The following is a 19,196-nucleotide window of genomic DNA, read 5'->3' as shown; positions in this document are numbered from 1 at the left end:
TCTTGTCTTGTTGCCTTGGTGGGTCAAAAGGTCGACTTGACCCCTCTTTCACCCCGACCAGAGCTCAGCAAATACCCCTAGACTAGGCCGGCAGACGATGACCTCTGACCTGCTCCATCTTGCTCCAGAATAATCATCGCAGCGTGTCCCTACTATACTACTCACGTCGTCGCCTGCGGTCAAGAGGAGATGTGATTGGCTGCTTAATTTCATCCAGCAATAGGAGGACAGCATTTCAATGGCTGACGGCTGGCAAGTGCTAACGAAGCTCGAAGGGATGGATCGCAGATCAGTACATGTACACCAGGCTAGTTGCTTGACATATACTATTTATCGGCGAGCCTGAAATAAGAGGGTGCTACAAGTATAACGACGACAATATGTATATATAACACCCAGCGTTGAAAGTCTATTATAACGTTGCGCTCAATCTACAATTCCTTATGATAGCAGTTATACTGATTAAGATAAGGGAATTATTATCAATTTTCCCTGATGTATACCTCATTGTATTTTACGTGTTTTAAGTCTAAGGTTATACTAACCATATTACACGTATGATAAATTCCTAAGTCGAAGCTACAATGTGTGTTATACACATGCATGTATCACCGACTCTGTTTTACACGTACTAGTCATAGCTATGATTATAGTACAAATGGCTTGGGTTTTCGTAATTTTGCCAAACTTTATCGATATGACATTAAAATTACTGTTTTGACATAAAATGTGTAACCAATGACAATATAAGCGTTCTTGACAAGATATAGATTGGAAGTTCTGTAATACATTTCTATTCTACTTTTGTTACTCTTATTCACGATAACAATTTTTAATGTGGTGTTGATATGTTGAATAAAAGGATACATTTAACGTGTATTTCCTTACATTTGTATACTACATATACACATATACATAAGCTACGGGGAAAAAAGCAAAAATTACAATACAAAGAACTCAGTGATATACCTATAAGAATAACTAGATAAATCAAAACACGCCTTCATCATCATAACCGTGCATACAGTATTCACCGGTGAGAAACACACTTTAAAACTCAACGATCACTTGTTCTACCTCGCACTGCCGCTAGGTGTCGCTGTTGCAATGTTATGAATGCGGTCCCAAAGGTATTGTCACAAATAAATATATTAACGGAAGTTGCCTCACCGTTTGATGTACGCAAGTACAATATGACGAATCCTGGATAATAAGTCAAAGTTAAAGGCCACTGGGAATACATAAAGAATAACCTGCGGGATCTGATATAATAGAGAAAATAAGATTTGACATACTATACACAATGCATAACACTGTGCATGCACACATATCTTGAACTACCTTATACATGCCTACTTTGATAAGATTATAAGAACATTTCCCGGCATATAAAAATTGCTTGCATCCATTGACTTGAGCAATCAATGCATATTTGCGCCTTCTTGACATAATACTTTGTCCTTATACCTAAAACATATGTATATTCGAACAATTGCCCTAACACCCAGGGGTATTTTTTAAGAAAAAAGGAATTTCAACTAGAAAAGGTCCCAGTAATATATTCTCTACTTAAATGTTAAACAAGTATAGACTGTTTTGTGTCCTTTGCCCATGTACAAAAGTAATGCTAACAGCTGTACACTTTTTTTCTAATCATCAATGGCCGCTTGCATAACCGGATATCTATGATAGTATTTAACATAATCAACATTATAAAGCGTTATCTTCAAACAAAGAAAGCTCTTACTATCAAGTTTTCGGTCAGTCATCCAACGTTTCTCAAGATGAAATGATCCGAAGCCAAAGTCACGTATCCTGAACGGAAGTGTGACGTCATCAACTGGTCAAAGGTACATGGGGTTCACGGATGGTGTCATTCATATTATCAAATCAACATGGCCTTAACATCAACAATGGCCATGATTAACCGGTGACATGGATGTAAACGTCATCCTCTGACGTATCCGCAGTTGCTCCGTGGTCAAGCGCATCGTCGACCGTAGTGTAGATGTTGTCGTCCATGTTGTCAGGGGTGTAGACGGGGTTCTTGACTGAGCTTAAGGGGATGCTTGTGTCCGGACGCGGAGCAGGAGCGGGTGCATAGTGACCATTATCTGCCCCAGCACCTATAACAAAGTATAGAAAAAGTATATTAAACAAAAGCTATCCACCACCCCAAGTCAAAACTGGAACATGCCCAGAACACGAGATATTAAAAACAGTAGTTCTGCTGCAGTACCATGGGGAACCGCTAGGGTCAACATAAACGAACCTTTTTCGCCACGCGTACCCATGTTACATATATATCAGATGGATTTTTCCTTAGAAAAAAAAAACTAAACTGTAAACAAATGCACAAAACTGCAAAAAAAAACATAATCTGCTTGTCTGAGGTTATGCATTTATGTTATCGTATTAGTTGAGAATATAATGATGCATTTTTCTATTCGATCAATAAAGACTTAACAAACAGACAAAAAGACTAAACAAGCGGACAAATAAACAACACCATAGTTTCATTACGAACCTGTTGAGTTCAGCATGTCCGCAGCTCTGCCCAAGTCCAGATACGAGCTGGTGATACTGCCTGTTGCGGACTCTCTTGGGAACGCTGAGTTTTGGTACTCATTCTCTCGATGAACAACTGCACAGTCAGCCCTGCTTTGATCCGCTTCCTATAGGTCAAGACGGAACCTCGTTAGCCATGCATATGAGAAGATGGCCTCTATTCTAATTATGCATACACAAGGTTAAAGATGAGGGCCCTTGAATAAATTAACAAACACATGTCTGAACCTTCACTACTAGTACTACCAACTGCACCCTTGGATCCGCTTCCTGTAGATAGAAACTCGTTAGTAATGTGAATGAGAACATGCCCTCTAAGTGAAGAGAATAGGGAGATTCACTATTCTAATTGCGCATGGTCAAAGGTTTAGGGCCCCTGTGACATGAACAGAACATGTCTGGCCAATGCAGACGGAGGCTGGTAGGATGTGTATAGAGTCTTCACCTTTGACCCTTCGAATGTTTACGCAGAATCGTGAACCCCATTATTGCAGACATTTCAACCCTGTTTATTCATATCCATGTAAGGTCAAATTTGAAAAAAAAATTTCTTTCATTCTCATTTCGAAAATCATTCTCAATGAGGCCACAAACTTTAAGGGGAGGGTCTTCATAGTGGGCGAGACAGTAATAGCATGTATGTTATGCACAGAAAACAAATCACATTCATTGAATTGCAAACAAAATTTTGTTATTACCTGACGATGAGGGCATTCAGCTGTGTAACCGGCGTTATGTTCCGAAGAGGAACGTCCTCTCATTTTCCAGATTGCTGCCAAAAGGCCTAGGATGATGACCAACGAGGGGATGCCAACGGCTAAGCCTACTGTTGCCTGAGATAGAGATGCTGATCCGGTTGTAAAGTCCACACAGTGGTCCAGTCCTGGTTGTACCAGCTCATCCTTGCAGAGAACAGCAACACAGGCTTTGTAAGGCGTGTCGGGAAGAAGATCCAATATGGTGTACTGCCGGCCACGCGAGTGAATCTCTTGTGTTGTCATCCACGACTGGTGACCAAAGATTTGGTACTGAATGACGAATCCTGTCAGGTCCGTACTAACGGCTTTACCTCCGTGAGACCACTGAATGTCGGTACGAGAGTCCTGTACGTTTTGGATGGTGACGTCCTGTGGACCGGGGCAGGTTCCTGGTTGTGCTGTTCTAAAGGACGAGGGAAGTGGTGGTGTTGGCCTCGGAGTTGTGACAAGACGAGAAGACGTCATAACTTCAGTTGTAGGAGAGGTTGTTGGGCTGTACAAAAGATGAAGCATCACATGTGATAAGAGAGAAAGACAACAATCATGGCAGACAAATTAGTATTCATAGTATTTACCAATTAAGATACTGTCTTATTGACTGGGCAGACTACTCTCTCTGAGCAGGCTGAATTGAGAGGAGCTTATAATAGGCGGGGCTAAATCACAATGGTATGGAGTGGCTGTCATTCGGCGCTAAAACAGGTGACCTCAATGCGACAGATAGCATCATAGGACTGTAGGATTTGAACCACTTACACCAAGGGGATCCTATACTTTATCGTGAAGTTTGTTGGGTTCTTAAGCGAGTTCAGCGTGTGTCTCAAACATAGGTCGTTCATTTAAATTCCTATTCTTGGGATGGCTCTAATAACGGAAGCTAGGTACTTATTTCTACCTGAGTGAAGCAAAGAAAGTCGTGTAAAATATGCCTTCCCCAAGGGCACAGATCAGTGGCATATTAACGGATTTGAACGGAATAGTCTAAACTTCAAAGCTTTCAATGGTAATATTTTCATTTAAACGATGCAACCAATTCCATAGCCTTTTTGGCAAAGGCAATAAAGGACGCATAAAGACTCATCAGTTTGAAAACCTACCAGATCTGATCAGTAGATTGTGTTGATGGTGGTTCTGTTGTCGCTGGGCACGTCATTCGCAAGTCTTCCTCTCGTAGGTCTATGAGAGGCACATTCCTCAGGTGACTTGGATTGTAGCATTTTACAGGCTCTGACGTGAGAGCATGCGGTCGAGCAGTCACGGCTATATACAAAAGAAACGGTAGGAATTATGCTTAGTTAAAGGTAAATGTATCTATTTTTGAGCCTGAATAGGGTCGCCAATAGAACTAATGAAGACGAGTAAGGGGCCTGTCTTTGGCAAGGGGAAGCCCAATTCATTCCTTAATTCCACAGCGTCAACTGTTTTGAATTGACATTCATCCACCCACTTACGCTTGACTTAGATTTGTAAGGCCACAAATCTAGCTAGGATTTGACAGTCGAACCAGTAACCGAACCTGTGTCCACGATGACACCGTAACATTTTCATATGAAAGATGTCGGGAAATCATAATCATCTGAAAGCTTTTGTAAAATCAATTAGAATATACGTCAATTGTAGTTCAAGTGATGCATATGTACCTGTTCTATTCAGCCATGTCGCTAGATCAAGTATATCACAATCGCAGGTAAGTCTGCCCCCCATCCATACTGTTTGGAGACAAGGAAGGTGTCGAAACACACCTAAAGGTAGAAAACATTAACTTATCGTAGGTATAAAGCATAACCATACTGCAAAAAGACAACACAGGATACTCCAATAAAAAATATACATTTAAACTTGAAACAAGAAACAATTTCCTAATTTGGCTAAGTACAACGTTAACGTAGATAATTTTCGCATTAGTTTTCCTGTAGTTATAAATATGTATATAATTTGTTATAACGTTAGAAAGAGAGATAGAATACACACAAACACACACTCACACACACACATATATATATATATGTGTGTGTGTGTGTGTGTGTGAGTGTGTGTGCGTGTGTGTGTGTGTGCATAGAGAGAGGGGGGAGAGAAAGAAAGAGAGACTGATACATGTTAAAAGCCCGAAAAGGTTTTTTTACAGACAAATAAAAAATAAAAATAAATTATAAAATCATACCCGGCGAGACGCTCACTACATTAGCAATATTCAGATGACGGAGTGCCGCTAGGTTGCCGAACGTATTAGGATGCAAGGTGAAACCAAAGGATCTATGGCTAATGCACATAAAAGCACAATTTTCAAGTGTTATTTCTTTCGTTTTTTTTTCTTTCTGGTTTCGATGATGTGACATTGAGTTATGCTAATATGTGCCCTAAAATAAATGAACAGTCATAACAAAGTCCACACTAAGTATTTTGCTTTGCGAGGGAATTCGACAACGTGGCGAGTACTTAAATGGTTTTTTTAAATGGTTAATGTATATGCCTGATGATTGTCTAAGGAACATGTAGTCTTTCTGAACATTTGACATTGTCTATGGAATAACTGATAAATATATACATACCTGGATAGGTTGATGGTTGTTAGAGATGGCATGTTGGCAAAAACAAATGGAGGGTAGTTTTGAATCTGGTTGTTTCCAAGACCCAATGACTCCAGAGACACCAACCCTATGAAAATACGACCACAGCATGTCGAAAATAGGATACAGAAACAGGTGGTTCTTCTGTATTACCAATGATAACCGCTAGGTAGGATCAACAAAGACCTTGATCTTTGTTTTGCCAAGACCTATATAACAAATATTGATATCATAGGTGTCGCTGCCTACAGATGCGATCAGAAACGCAAAGTACTTTGAGTTCCTGACTGCATCTGTGCGCAGCGACACACGTATTTTAGTACAATGTAAAGCAGGAAGAATTGCCCTGTGGAAGGTGACAGACGTAAAACAACGTCTGTGCAATAAAGATGATAACTGGCATCCGGTCAGCAAGAGAACAGCTAGCCTTGCAACAGGATAGATTTAAGATGTTTCAGGTAGCATCCGCTACCTTTCGTCAATGGTTGAGACTTGAATCGGTGTGTTAATGAATGAAGGCAAATGTTACACAGTCCAAAATCACAAAGCAAACAAAATTAGACAAAGTCAATTCTACTGATACACTGGACAGAGAGGTTAAAGAGACCCAATATGAGAGAATGTACACTCTTGCCCTCAACAAGAATAATAATGAGCGGTCCCTAAAATGCTGCCGTCATATTTACACGGGTGCCCGTAAGGCTAGAGAGAGGGTGTAGCACCGACCGGGCCCGAAGCCACAGATTTGCCCCGGTGCCCAGTGCAGTCGTGCCTAAAACATACCTCGGTACCCGCAGAGATACCCAAGGGTCGCGTTGGTGTCACGCCCGAAAGTATCCCAAAACAGCCCGTGAAATGCCCGGGAGAGCCCCTTTATTCAGGCCGAAAGATTAGTATAGTTCTGGCCGGGTTTCACATACTCTTTTGAAACAAACAGCACCAAAACGTCAATCTTGTAATTGTAATGTTGCAAACTGGTAGGACCAGTCGTTTTCAAGGCTGATGCAAGAGATGATTGCGGTCAAAGGTTATCCCGCGTGAACTGATTGTAATATCTATGGATACCTGAAAAAATGGAAAATCTAAGTTGTAAGTCATTTCTGAAAGGTAACTTGGAAAAATCATACCTAACACGTGTACTCAGGCCAACAGAACTCAAGAGGCTCAGGTGATAGATTGTGGGAAGGTCTTGACTTGGCAAGACAAAGTTCAGGGTCTACGTGGTGACATAGGTAGTGGATGCTATCTGAAACGTATTACCTTTTACTTATCTATCCTGTTGCTTGACTACTTACTTGCGTATCTTATTGCATGGACGTCGAAGCCTTATTATAATGACGCAACAAGTGATTCAATTTGTGATACAGTAGAAGTCGTTCAATTGCACTCCCCATCTGTCAGCACTCTTATGCAATTATCCGGATGAAGCAACAAGGCGAAGTTATTCAGGTTGGCCGCATGCCTACTGGACTTTAGGGTTCCATGAAATTAACAAAAATGTGCAGTTATCCGTTGTGCAACTAATTAATAATAACTGACTTATACTTTACCCCCATATTTTCATAAATGTCTCTGAACTTAAAGTGAGTTATGCTATGCTACATCATCGTCGCCGAGGATAAATACTGCTTGTTATGAACCTAATGAATGATGTTTAAGCTATGTACCTTCAAATGTGGCTGCAGAAATGTTGGTCAGAGAGTTGGCGTAAAGACTTAGATAGACAAGGTTCCCAAGATTGGCAAATGAACCATCTTCGAGTCCCTCACTTGTAATATCGTTGCGCTGTTTATGAGTTGCAAAAGGTAATAAGCTATTAGCATATTTGGCATTTAATATTTCATATAGTCTTTACAGTTCACAGGCCAAAACGTCGGTAATAGTAGTGCGCGATGAATATGTTAACATTAATTCAATATTGAGGTAAATATATGAATAAAGGTCAACTTCCATTTAACAGTGCCTTTTTACAATGCATGTTATTAATAATTGATACTAACTATGCTATATTCTGTCTCATCGTGTCTTAACAACAAGATCAGCTTTGGTATGGGTGTGTCAATGTCCTAACAACCACGGAAAGCATTACAAACTACATTTACAACGCTTAACCACATAGAAAAACTGAGCTGAGAAAATATTACTCTTCTTGAAAGCAGAAATATAACTTCAAGAATTTGTAATTATTTTCTCTTGTTATACCTGGCCCGGGATAGCGTTCGAATGGGTGCTTCCATGGCATAATTCGAACGCAATTCGGGTTTTTCGCTGTCAAAAAATTTGATGCCGATTTTCGGATATTCGCAATGTTGTTGTTACGGCAGGGTACGACATGGTAAATGCAACACCTTACATTACGCATCACCCTCGATCTCAGCCTTCCCGTGGGTCGGTTCAATCTCCGGCCTTCGGGCGTCGAACCGACCCGCGGTCAAGTTTGCACCTCAGGTGATACGGAATGCATCGTGTTGTATTTTAGGTATACGTCATAGCAATGTATGCTTTTCATTGTTCTACTGGGATAGAAGAAATTGTAGTACGTTCAACTTACGAAAAGCGTCAAAAACGTCAGTTTTGTGAGCCTGGCAAAATCATTCTTCGTGATGGTTGTGAGACGATTGCCAGCGAGGTACAACACCTTTAAGAGACGAGAGTACGGTAAGTGTTTACTTGTAAATAACCACTATATCCTATACCTAGACTGTATCTTTTACCTTTTTACGTTGTAGTAAAACTTTGTCAAATAACATACAGGGTGGGGGGGGGGTATCTAAAGCTACATTCAATACATCGAAGCTTTTCCATATAATTATATACAAGACATTCAATCATACGGAAATGTTGAATGCTCACCTCCAGCCCAGTATTGTCTGTTCTATCTTCAGGAGCAAGTCCTAGGAAAGTTGACGCTGAGATGTCATGCAGATTATTGTCCCACACGGCCAAAGAGTGTAGTTTGACAAGATCTCGAAACGCGCCATCCTCAATAGAGCTGATATTATTTTTGTTAAGAGACAGAGCAGTAAGATTCAACAACCCAGAGAATGCTGCCTGAGTGATTGTAGAGATGCTGTTAGATGTCAGGTCCAGATACTCCAGCGATCCGGCTCCTTTGAAGGCCATATCTGGCAGATTCAGTATCTTGTTGTTACTCAAAGTTAGACGGTTTAAGGAGGACATACCAAAGAATGTCGCGTTGGTCAGCTGAAGGATTTGGTTGGAATTCAGATACAGGACACGTAACTTCTTAAGATGACCAAAGCTCCCATCTTCTATCTTTGAGATGTTGTTCCGTAAGCAGCGGGATCCCTGTGAACGTGCCGATCGATATAGACGTGAGTTTGTTTTTCTGAAAGTCCAGCAGCTCCAAACTACTTGGACCAGACAAACTTCCAAATGCTTCTATAGTTTCGATGTTGTTACGATTCAGATACAGTTTCACGAGTTGGGACAGTCCATCGAAAGCAGAATTGGCGACATTAATGATCTTATTGCCTCCAAGACGAAGGATCTGAAGATTTGGTCGCAAACGGGAAGAAGTATGTGTAAGTTCAGTGATGAAGTTATCTTCCAGGTTCAGTTCCAACAGGTTTGGAATGGCGGGAGTTGGAGGAACTCTTGTTATCAGATTGTCGCTCATCACTAGGATTTTTGTTGAAGACGGTACGAGTAGATCTGTTGGGAATCCTGAAAGAGCCCCGTGACTGCAGTCCATGGTGGTACCTTGGGTTCAATTTAATTGCACGGTTAATATATTCAGCACGACACACTATGACTGGATGTACACACGTGTTTTGGAGTGGACTCTTAGTTGCTGAGTCGGCTCAGATTCTACTCATGTAATCCAGACAAATTTCATCACAATACTGTATATTATTATGCTAATTGGTAAAGAAATCTACACAGATTTCGACGTTAGAAAACCTACCTGTAGACGGAGGATGACAGTAAAGCATCCCCAAACGTTTGCATAATACTACGTTTAGAGATAGTAGAAGATATTGAAATGCCAACTTGGAACAAAACAGACAACACTTACGAAATCAGTTCACATTGCAATCTTATTGCAGATTTGTATCAAGAATGCCAACTAGTAGTTTCTTTGTATTTTGCAATATACCTTCACATCGGCATTGAGTTGCACAGGACTGGGCAGACACCACACTGATGACGACTGCGAGCACATGCGCATATTGCACCAGACAAGACGCCAACCTGCACGCCATCATATCCAGCTGTTGACAAAAGGATATGGGATACAAAGATATTTGTCATGCAGCCTTATATGTCATATATCTGCGTGGCTGTGGCTAAGTCTTTGTTTCCGGATTTTTCTAGTCAGCATAACTCAAGTACCTCTGGATGGACACGATCATATTTATCACGTAGATAGATGTTGGGAAAATAAATGTTAAGGTCAACTTTGGGCCCCTGAGTGTTGACCTTGCTACTGCAGCACAATTTTTGTTAATTTTATCTTTTGACCCGGATAATATATTATGTTGACTTTTCGGTGACGGATAACCTGCAATGTAAGGAAGTGGTTATATATGCTTGGCCCCTGGGAGCTTGCTTGGAACTGCAGGGGTATTTTTTGTCAAACTTTGCCAACGACAATAACTGAACAAACGACGGATATTCATGATATTTACTATGTAGGTATCATAGACTGAGATATACATAATGAAGTGGAAGTTGACTCTTAATCTAAATAAATTTGCTTATTTAATGAGAAAAATCCCTGCTTGCAGTTTTTTCCATTATAGTACTGAAATACGTGTTTAATAGATTACCGGTTATGTAGATGAGTCTATTTCTAAGTGGTACAGTAAATGATTAGGCATAGTGTAAGTTAGTTAAATGTGTATAAAACCAAGCATACATTATGTAGACATGTCATTTGCATAGTCAGAATATTTCGTGGAGACAAGAGGTCTCGGAACTCTTGTTATTGTGGTGTTCACAATGTGGTCTCAACCGTAAACCTTTTACTCCATGCCACACATAGCTAGCTGATTATGCCCCCGAGCTTTTTCAGACCCTGGTTGTGTGTTTAGAACTGAGCAAGGTCATCTTTGTTTTGGTATTGGTCGGCGAGATTACCTAACAGTCTTTATAATTAATTTTTCATATTCACGTTCTTTAATACAGCTACGGAGCCAAATGAAGCTAGACAGGGTGCATTGCACGCTACTATACACAATACTAACGTCAATAGGGGTTGTTTGAGGAACATTGTCTAATCGTTGGGTAATGCCCTGAATTTGTGACAGGGGCTTCCACCTGAGGAAAATACAAAAACTTTCATGGTTTTGATCTGAAAACTATGACAGTTGCTATCAAAGAGTACATGATGTGGGCAGCAACGGGCTAGAATGAAACGAAGATATACTTAAACACTTTGAACCCTTCTCCTGTAATCATAATGGCGATCTGATCTCCCCAATGTCTCAAATCATATTCAACACCAAAAGTTACAACACAAATAGGCCTTAAATCTGTCTTACCTTGAAGACCATAAAACGCACTCACAGTAGTATACTATGTTTACCTCGCACTGTGTCCAATTTCTATGCCATGAGTTGAAAAAAGCGACAGATCCCACGAATTACACAAGACACAAGTTTTTGTCTTCAGGAGCCATTTCCTGAATTAGTCCAGTTAAGTGGACAAAGTTGTTTGGCAAGTTCTGATGCAAACAGTGACACTGATAAACAGATACAGCCCCCTCCCACCTTCTAAACCAAGCTGTGTAGTGCATTTCAAATAAATGACAATCTGGTATTTTTCCTTTCTAGAAATATCAGTAGTATAGTAGGGACACGCTGACTATTATTATTCTGGAGCAAGGTGGAGCAGGTCAGAGGTCATCGTCTGACGGCCTAGTCTAGGGATATTTTCTGAGCTCTGGGTAGGGGTGAAACAGGGGTCAAGTCGACCTTTTGACCCACCAAGGTAACTATGACAACCCCCATGACCCCCCCCCTCTAATGACCCCCCTCCAATCGTGAGAGACATGCCCATATTTGGCCTTGTTGTAAGGTATACCTTACCTTTATCTTTTTTTATCTATTTTTTTGTTGAACCAAGGCTCAGGTCGACCTTCTTACCTACCGAGGAAATTCTTACACCCCACCCCCTAACACCCCCACCCCCTCTCGTGAGACATGACCTTACTTGCCCTGGTCGTAAGGCTAAACGCCGGGAGGCCTTCCTTTTTTCTTTATTACCTCCATGAAAAAATGGAGGTATAGTTTTGAGTGTGTCTGTCTGTCTGTGTGTGTGTGTGTGTGTGTGTGTGTGTGTGTGTGTGTGTGTGTGTGTGTCTGTGTGTCCGCATATTTGTGAACATCATAACTTGAGAACCTATTCATGGACTACGATGATATTTGGTATGTGAATAGGGGTTGGGAAGACAAAGGTCAAGGCCAATTTTGGGCCCCATGGTGTGTGACCTTGGTACTGCAGCTCAGCTTCCGGTTTTGCTATCTCCGTGTTCTGAACAAGGTATGGTCAAGATTTTTAAGTATTAGATAGCTCTTGTGCTCAGGAAAAAATGACATAAGTTTGGGCCCCCTAGCGTCTAGTTTTGGGATAGCAGGGGTATTTTTGTCAAAAACTTCTGACGAGGATAACTCAAGAAGGGAACAACGGATTTTCATGATTTTTGGTATGTAGGTACCTTAGACAATGTTGTACAATATAAAATACTAATTATGCAAAATAGGAGTAAATTTGCATAATTAATGAGAATATTCTATCATAGCAGTTTTTTCAATGTACCTCTTGTCTCGTACGTGATATGGTCGTGACATTTGGATGGTAGATAGCTTTTAGCGTCATGATAAAGTTTCAGTCCCCTAACATTTAATTGTGGAACTGCAGGGGCGTTTTTGTCAAGACACTCCAAAGAGGATAACTACAGAAAGGAACGGCGGATTGCCTGCATTTTAGGTATGCAGGTAGCTTAGACAAAGATGTTCATAATGATATGCATTTTATGCAAATAAGGACTTAATTTACTCAATGAATGAGGAAATTATATAATTCCATTGTTTGCAATAACTGGACTTCGAAAAATGTAACACTTGTTAATTATAATCGGTGAAACATATGCAGATATCAAATATGCAAATGAGGAACTTATTTGCATAATTTATGCAGAAATTGCAAAACAACTTAATGATTAATGATTTGAATTGGGAATTTTACTTGTGACATGTGTACTGTACATTATTCAATGATGAACAACACCATGCATAAATCATGGTAATGTTAAGTCATTTGCATGAAATTAACAAATTCAAAGCTCTAAATATTCATGGAGGTATGAGGTCGCCGAACTCTAGTTTATCTAGTTTTATCGTATAGGTTAGTTTTACGTATGAATATATACCATCTATATGTACTGGCAGTGAATGAATGCTTCGGAGTAACTATACGTGTTGCTCCGGAGTAAAAACAATGCTCCGGAGTAAAAAAATACTGCTCCGGAGTATGCTCCGGAGTAAGTGAGTAAGTATATTTGTTGTAAGTAAGTATATTTGTTGTAAGTATGTATATTTGTCATGTACGTACAAACACATACCATCTATATGTACATGCAGTGAAACATTGCTTTGGAGTAACTATACGTGGTGCTCCGGAGTAAAAACACTGCTCCGGAGTAAAAACACTGCTTCGGAGTAAAAATATTGCTCCGGAGTATGCTCCGGAGTAAATGAGTAAGTATATTTGTTGTAAGTATGTATATTTGTCATGTACGTACAAACATATACCATTTATATGTACATGCAGTGAATCATTGCTTTGAAGTAACTATACGTGTTGCTGCGGAGTAAAAACACTGCTCCGGAGTAAAAAAAAACTGCTCCGGAGTATGCTCCGGAGTAAGTGAGTAAGTATGTTGGTGTTAAGTAACGCATACGTATTTGCCCTGTACGTGCCTGTTATGTAGGCATATATCAACACAACAACACAAAAGACAGTAGTGTACGGTGATCCTATCACTTGATGTGTATAAAAAATATATCAAGGAATTCATAACCAACGTATATTTCGTCCTATATGTGAAACATGGTATCACATCAGGAAAGAAAAGTTGTACTGCAAACGATATGGCGACCTCACATTACTTCAGGACGAGGTAACCATATTTTTTTCATCAGTGTCTGTTCTGAGACCCACTTCTTGCCGTATTCGATCTCATAACTGTAACGAGGCAACGCATCGAACTCTATTAGATAAAACTTTTTGCCAGCACGCTTCGTCTGTTTGATGACACTTTGAGGAACATCGCCTGGCTGGTGAGGTAGTGCGATGGACCAGTCTCGATAGAGTGTCCACTCCTCCTCGTCACCGCTGTGGTAGCCGCTGTCGTAGCCAGTGCGTTCACTTTCATCAGATGAAACCGTCCCGGAGGACACATCTGTCCTTGTATCACTCTCGGAATCACTTTGGTCGCTGTCGGTTTCTTCTGTGGAGTCTCCCTGCTCGGAGCCCATCACAGATTTGACGTCTGAGACGCTTTCTTCATCTTGTGACGCCATCGAATCTTCGGAACCAACCGTGTCCGTGTCGTGGTCAGATGGCACGTCGGAGTCGTCAAAAACATCGCGTTCCCGGTAAGACCCCGTCTCGGCATCAACGACGACTTCTCCCGAGGCAACACCTGACTTGTCTCGGTGTTTTCTTTCCAGATGACGATCGAGGTTGAACGCACGATCAAATTCCCGATCACAAATGTCGCAGACGTGAGGCATGCTTTTTTGTCCGGTGGACAGAAGGAAAGTGATAAGATATTGATGTGCACACATATATATTTGTCGCGCATTTAAGTTTTTAGGGAGCATACGTTTATCAAGGTCAAGACAAAGTTGATGTACATAATTGGATGCTCTCAGCCCAGAGAGTAAACGTTAGCTGCTGTAAGAGAAACAACAGGAGCTAATTGACTCATTTGCATCAACTTTGACCTTATTTTATAGTACCCTTGTCTCCTATTGATAAATAAAAAAAAACTCTCTTCAAATTGACTGTGTTTTTTTTTACTATTTGACAATCTGAAATTGTCTTCAGCTGTTTTGCATTTGATTTCATACTTTTAGGGTATAAAAACGAGTTTCTACCATTATTTTCAGTGTCACACGAAAACTAATGGATACAATATAAAACGTCTGACAGTTTCCAAAATCATATTCAGTCACTTGAGTAACTGCTATTTGTCTTATCGTATTACCAGGATGTCAAACCTTCATCGTCATAACACTAAGTAACCATTTCAAGTCTTGGTAAACAATAGTTTTGTCAGTGTTTGGAATAATATTTTACAAAAAAGCCTTTCTTTCTGTTGCTCTAAATTCATATAAACATGATATTAAGTAGTCAGTCCTCTGGCAAACATAATTTTGGCAGCGCTTGCAATAATATTGTAAAAAAACAAGCATTCATTTGCGGTGCTCTAGATTCATACAAACATAAATATAACTAGGCGTTTTTCTGGCAAGTAATAGGTTTTGCCGGAGCTTGCAATAATACTGTACAAAAGCATTCCTTCTCGGTGATCTAATTTCATATTAACATTACACTACGTATTGATTCCTCCGGTAAAATATCTTTGCCAGCGCTTCCAATCAATGATATCGTACGAGCATGTAGAGTTCTACGAACCCATATCTTTAAAATGATGCAGAAAATGCATGTACATTTGCAGACATTTTTTTTTAAATTTCGCGTTGCGTTTGCGGAAAAATGGAGTGTTCGTGGTGGTTTTGAGTTCTTGGTATCGCCATCCCGCGAACTTTAATGCATTTGTAGTACTGTACTATAGTAGCATACTGTGACAGGGCGCCTCTACGAACAGACAGTCGGAAACCACTTACTGGTTACTCTGTAAGGGACAGAACTCTACTAACGGATAGAGCAGCCCGCTTTTGACTTTGACAGTGCTGGTGTGATCAACTGTCACTGATCCAACCCTCTGGATACCACATTTCTATCACGGTGTAGTACAGTACATAACATGGATAATATGTGTCAAGTAGCAAGTACCTCAAATAGTTCATCATTACAACACTGTTACAGTGTATAGTACGTACATGTAACAAAAAGGTGGAGCCAAAGGCGACGCAAGTAGAAGACAGAAGGAAAATGTCCGCAGTGGTTTTGAGTTCGCGGTGAAGTGGCCACCACGAAAACCGCGAACATAAAACCATCCCGAATGTTTCTGTATTTACAGTAGCTTTTAAGGCTGATAAGGTTCCTCATTCATCATATAAGGTCCTTATTTCTCTATACAAATGCCCAATTCTCTGTCGACCGCGATCGAAACTATGAGTTAGCAATGGAAGCTTTTCTACAATATTCACAGTTGCTGACCTAATTTGCATTTTTGATGTTTGATAATATTCATCTTTTAAGAACTTAAAAACATAGCAAGTATCAAGGATTGCATTTTTCATCAATTACGCAGATTAGCACCTATTTGTATAATTAACATATCTATCTAATAATATATATATATATACGGTCAAACCTGTCCATTCAACCAACTCTATCAACCAACCAACTCCTGTCAACAACCACATTGAGACAGTCCCGTCCTATTTTACATAGTAATGGTCCTCTTTCAAACAACCAACTGTTTACCCCAACCAGCAACCACTTTTTACAGTCCCTAAGGGGCATTCAACCTGCCCATACCAACCAAAATCTATTGACAGCAGCTAGTAGCCATTTTATATGCTGAATTATGTGGGCACAGTTGCCCTTGACTTGGAGAATTTAAGTTCTTTTCCATGTATAAGTAAATATCAGTCAAGCATATAATAACAATGTGCACCATTCCAAATGATTATCAGTGAGAATTTTGACATACTGCTAAACTACAAAACAAACCATGTTTGATTGTTCGACAAACTCAGCTCTGATTGTTAAACAATGGTTTCTTGAAGTTTGTTTACATAACAGCACAGGTATTAAAAACTGCGTGCATCTCTTATAGATGTATATATCCTGGGAACTAACTGATAGGTGTATATCATACAAACCGTATTATTTTTTTTTTTTCACCAACCAACCAACTTGTCGGGAGCAGTTTTATCTAACAACCAACTCCAGTCAACAACCATATTTCTTTGGTCCCTTCAGTGGTTGTTGAATACAAGTTTGACTGTAATATGGTCCTTCCTATCTTACACTTGTGCCTTAGCATGGTGCCAACAAAGTGCATGACGCTCGCTAAACAAACAACGTGTCAGAAAACATATATAAGGATTTGCTATCGCAAACATGTCATCAACTGCACACATCTTGCACATAGTTGACGGTCGGGAAAAGATAGAAAAGTGGTCGATATCTAACTTCCAATAAAATAACTCCTTTTCATCATTACTCCTCCACATTCTAGACTGTCCGTTTCATGATATCAATCATAACCTAAGATATGTACATCCAGCACCATATGCTTAAAGCATTCCCTTCCAAAGATAGCAACAAATCCGCCCACTGTAGTTCTTAACAATCCGCCAGGGGCCAAAACTCAGTACACTCACACCCTGCCCAAGACATATCCATTTATAAAAAGTATGAATCTCGATCAATTAGATATAGTTTTACTTCCAACTTTGCCACCCCGCTGCTGTACCGTAACTCACTGCCCATTATCGAATTTTCCCTCTTTTTTTTGCAACCCTACCAATCCACCAAATATCATGCAGAAACGTCCAAACTTTCTGGACTTGTGTTCCTAACAAACACACAAACATATACAACCCGCTGCAGTTTAATAGGAAGCGAGATCCATTCAAAGCATCTCGAGTTATTCTTGTGACCTACATACATGTACATACACAATACAGTTCCACAACTGAAAACACAATTTTTCTTGGCGAAGATAAAAGCGTTCCATTTCTGTGCTATATATTCATATAAGCATAAAACTATATCGCCATTCTTCTGCGCTTGCAATAACACCTTACAAAAAACATTCCTTTTCGGTGCTCTTAATTCATATAAACATAAAACTAAGTAAGCATTCGTCTGGAAAAATAATGGATTAGCCAGCGCTTACAATAATATTGTACACAAAAGCATTCCTTTTCGGTGCTCTAAATTAATATAAACATAACATTAAGTAGACGTTCTTCTGGCAAATAAACGCACTGTAGCCATAGACGTCACCACATCAGTGGTGTAAATCTTGTTAGGTACTGAAAACGGTGGGGGAGTCCACAGGTCATCGGCATCGTGTGCTCTTTATACACAAACTACAGGTAAGAGAGATAGAGTATATCGGATAAAATGTTGGGATATACAGCTGGAATGTGTGTGAAAGGCGGTGCGAAGGAGAACACACCTTTGTTGTTCTTACTTCTCTGGTTAGCAGCCTATGCAGCAGCAGATGGTTTTAGTGATACTCAGTGTGAGACAGCGGGATGGAGGAAGTGTTTGCCTATGACCGGCGAAATAGAATCACTTCATGTTACGACCTATTTCACTCATACATGTGTCTTCTGTATTGTCGTGCATGGGCTCGATACCTCCAGAAGCCTGTCCCCTCTTTTTGCTAGAGTCGATAATGTGGCAATAAGAGGGTACGCATTTGATGTCCTGTCGGCCATGAAACCGGCACAGCTTGAGCATGCGGAGTTCCACAAGTCTTTGGCTTTGATAGATGCGGGCATCACTGACGTGGACAACAACACCTTCTCCTGGTTTTTCAGTCTCAGGAAACTGTCCCTAGATTCTAACAGGTTGTCACATGTCAAGCAGACCTGGTTCACTGGCTTGGAGAAGCTCCTTGTGCTGATTTTGTCCAACAACAACATCAAGCAAATAGATCCAAGAAGCTTCTTGCACCTAAAGAACCTTGGTGGTTTGGATCTAGAGAACAACCTGTTACAGCTTGTAGACACCTCCTAGCTCTTTGGGCCTGAAGTTAGGATTACCTTGAATCTAAGGTCGAATGCAATCAATATCATTTCCCCAGCGTCGTTCCACCATCTGCAGCTGTCCTGGTTAGACCTGCGTGGTAGTGATCTGTCATGCTTGGATGAAAAGGTGTTGGTAGGACAGTCTACGTTATTGAACCTGCGCGTCAGCAGTGGCGTGTTGTCTTCTGTCTATGACGCAAAGCCGCATAGCATGAAATGGAGCCTGAATCGGCTAGCGAATTTTCTCAGAAAGGCAGTGACAATGATAGTTGAGGTACCCAAGTTCATCTTCTGTGTCAAGCTGAATAGTCATCAACTCTCGTTTGGGTGGATGGTTGATACATCGGACGATGGGCCTGGTAAAATCAAAG

The 19,196-nt window shown here is 40.4% G+C and overlaps 1 protein-coding gene across 1 annotated transcript; it reads right to left on the bottom strand.

Moving 5' to 3' along the window:
* Positions 1-1,923: 1,923 nt before the first annotated feature.
* LOC118421116 lies at positions 1,924-18,513 on the bottom strand. Its single transcript, XM_035828276.1, has 11 exons — positions 18,433-18,513; positions 17,538-17,584; positions 8,445-8,475; positions 7,561-7,678; positions 5,876-5,981; positions 5,488-5,585; positions 4,967-5,068; positions 4,424-4,586; positions 3,267-3,819; positions 2,528-2,675; positions 1,924-2,126 (listed from the first exon to the last, which is right to left on the bottom strand). Exons 1-11 carry the CDS (start codon positions 18,511-18,513, stop codon positions 1,924-1,926), a joined length of 1,650 nt encoding a protein of 549 aa, XP_035684169.1.
* Positions 18,514-19,196: the final 683 nt, after the last annotated feature.

The sequence above is a fragment of the Branchiostoma floridae genome, chromosome 8 (assembly GCF_000003815.2).
Source record: "Branchiostoma floridae strain S238N-H82 chromosome 8, Bfl_VNyyK, whole genome shotgun sequence".
NCBI classification, from domain to species: Eukaryota; Metazoa; Chordata; class Leptocardii; order Amphioxiformes; family Branchiostomatidae; genus Branchiostoma; species Branchiostoma floridae.
The sequence above is the reverse complement of the archived record's forward strand: the minus strand, read 5'-3'. Positions and strand labels throughout refer to the sequence as shown.

Excerpts from the sequence above, each read along its gene's own strand:
- LOC118421116 (XM_035828276.1), bottom strand. The coding sequence starts at position 18,513 with ATGGCCGACAGGACATCAAATGCGTACCCTCTTATTGCCACATTATCG. Across the intron at positions 7,679-8,444 it reads TGACGTTTTTGACGCTTTTC|CGCAACGATATTACAAGTGA; the intron begins GTAAGTTGAACG and ends ACTCATAAACAG. Across the intron at positions 5,586-5,875 it reads ACAACCATCAACCTATCCAG|CCATAGATCCTTTGGTTTCA; the intron begins GTATGTATATAT and ends TATGTGCATTAG.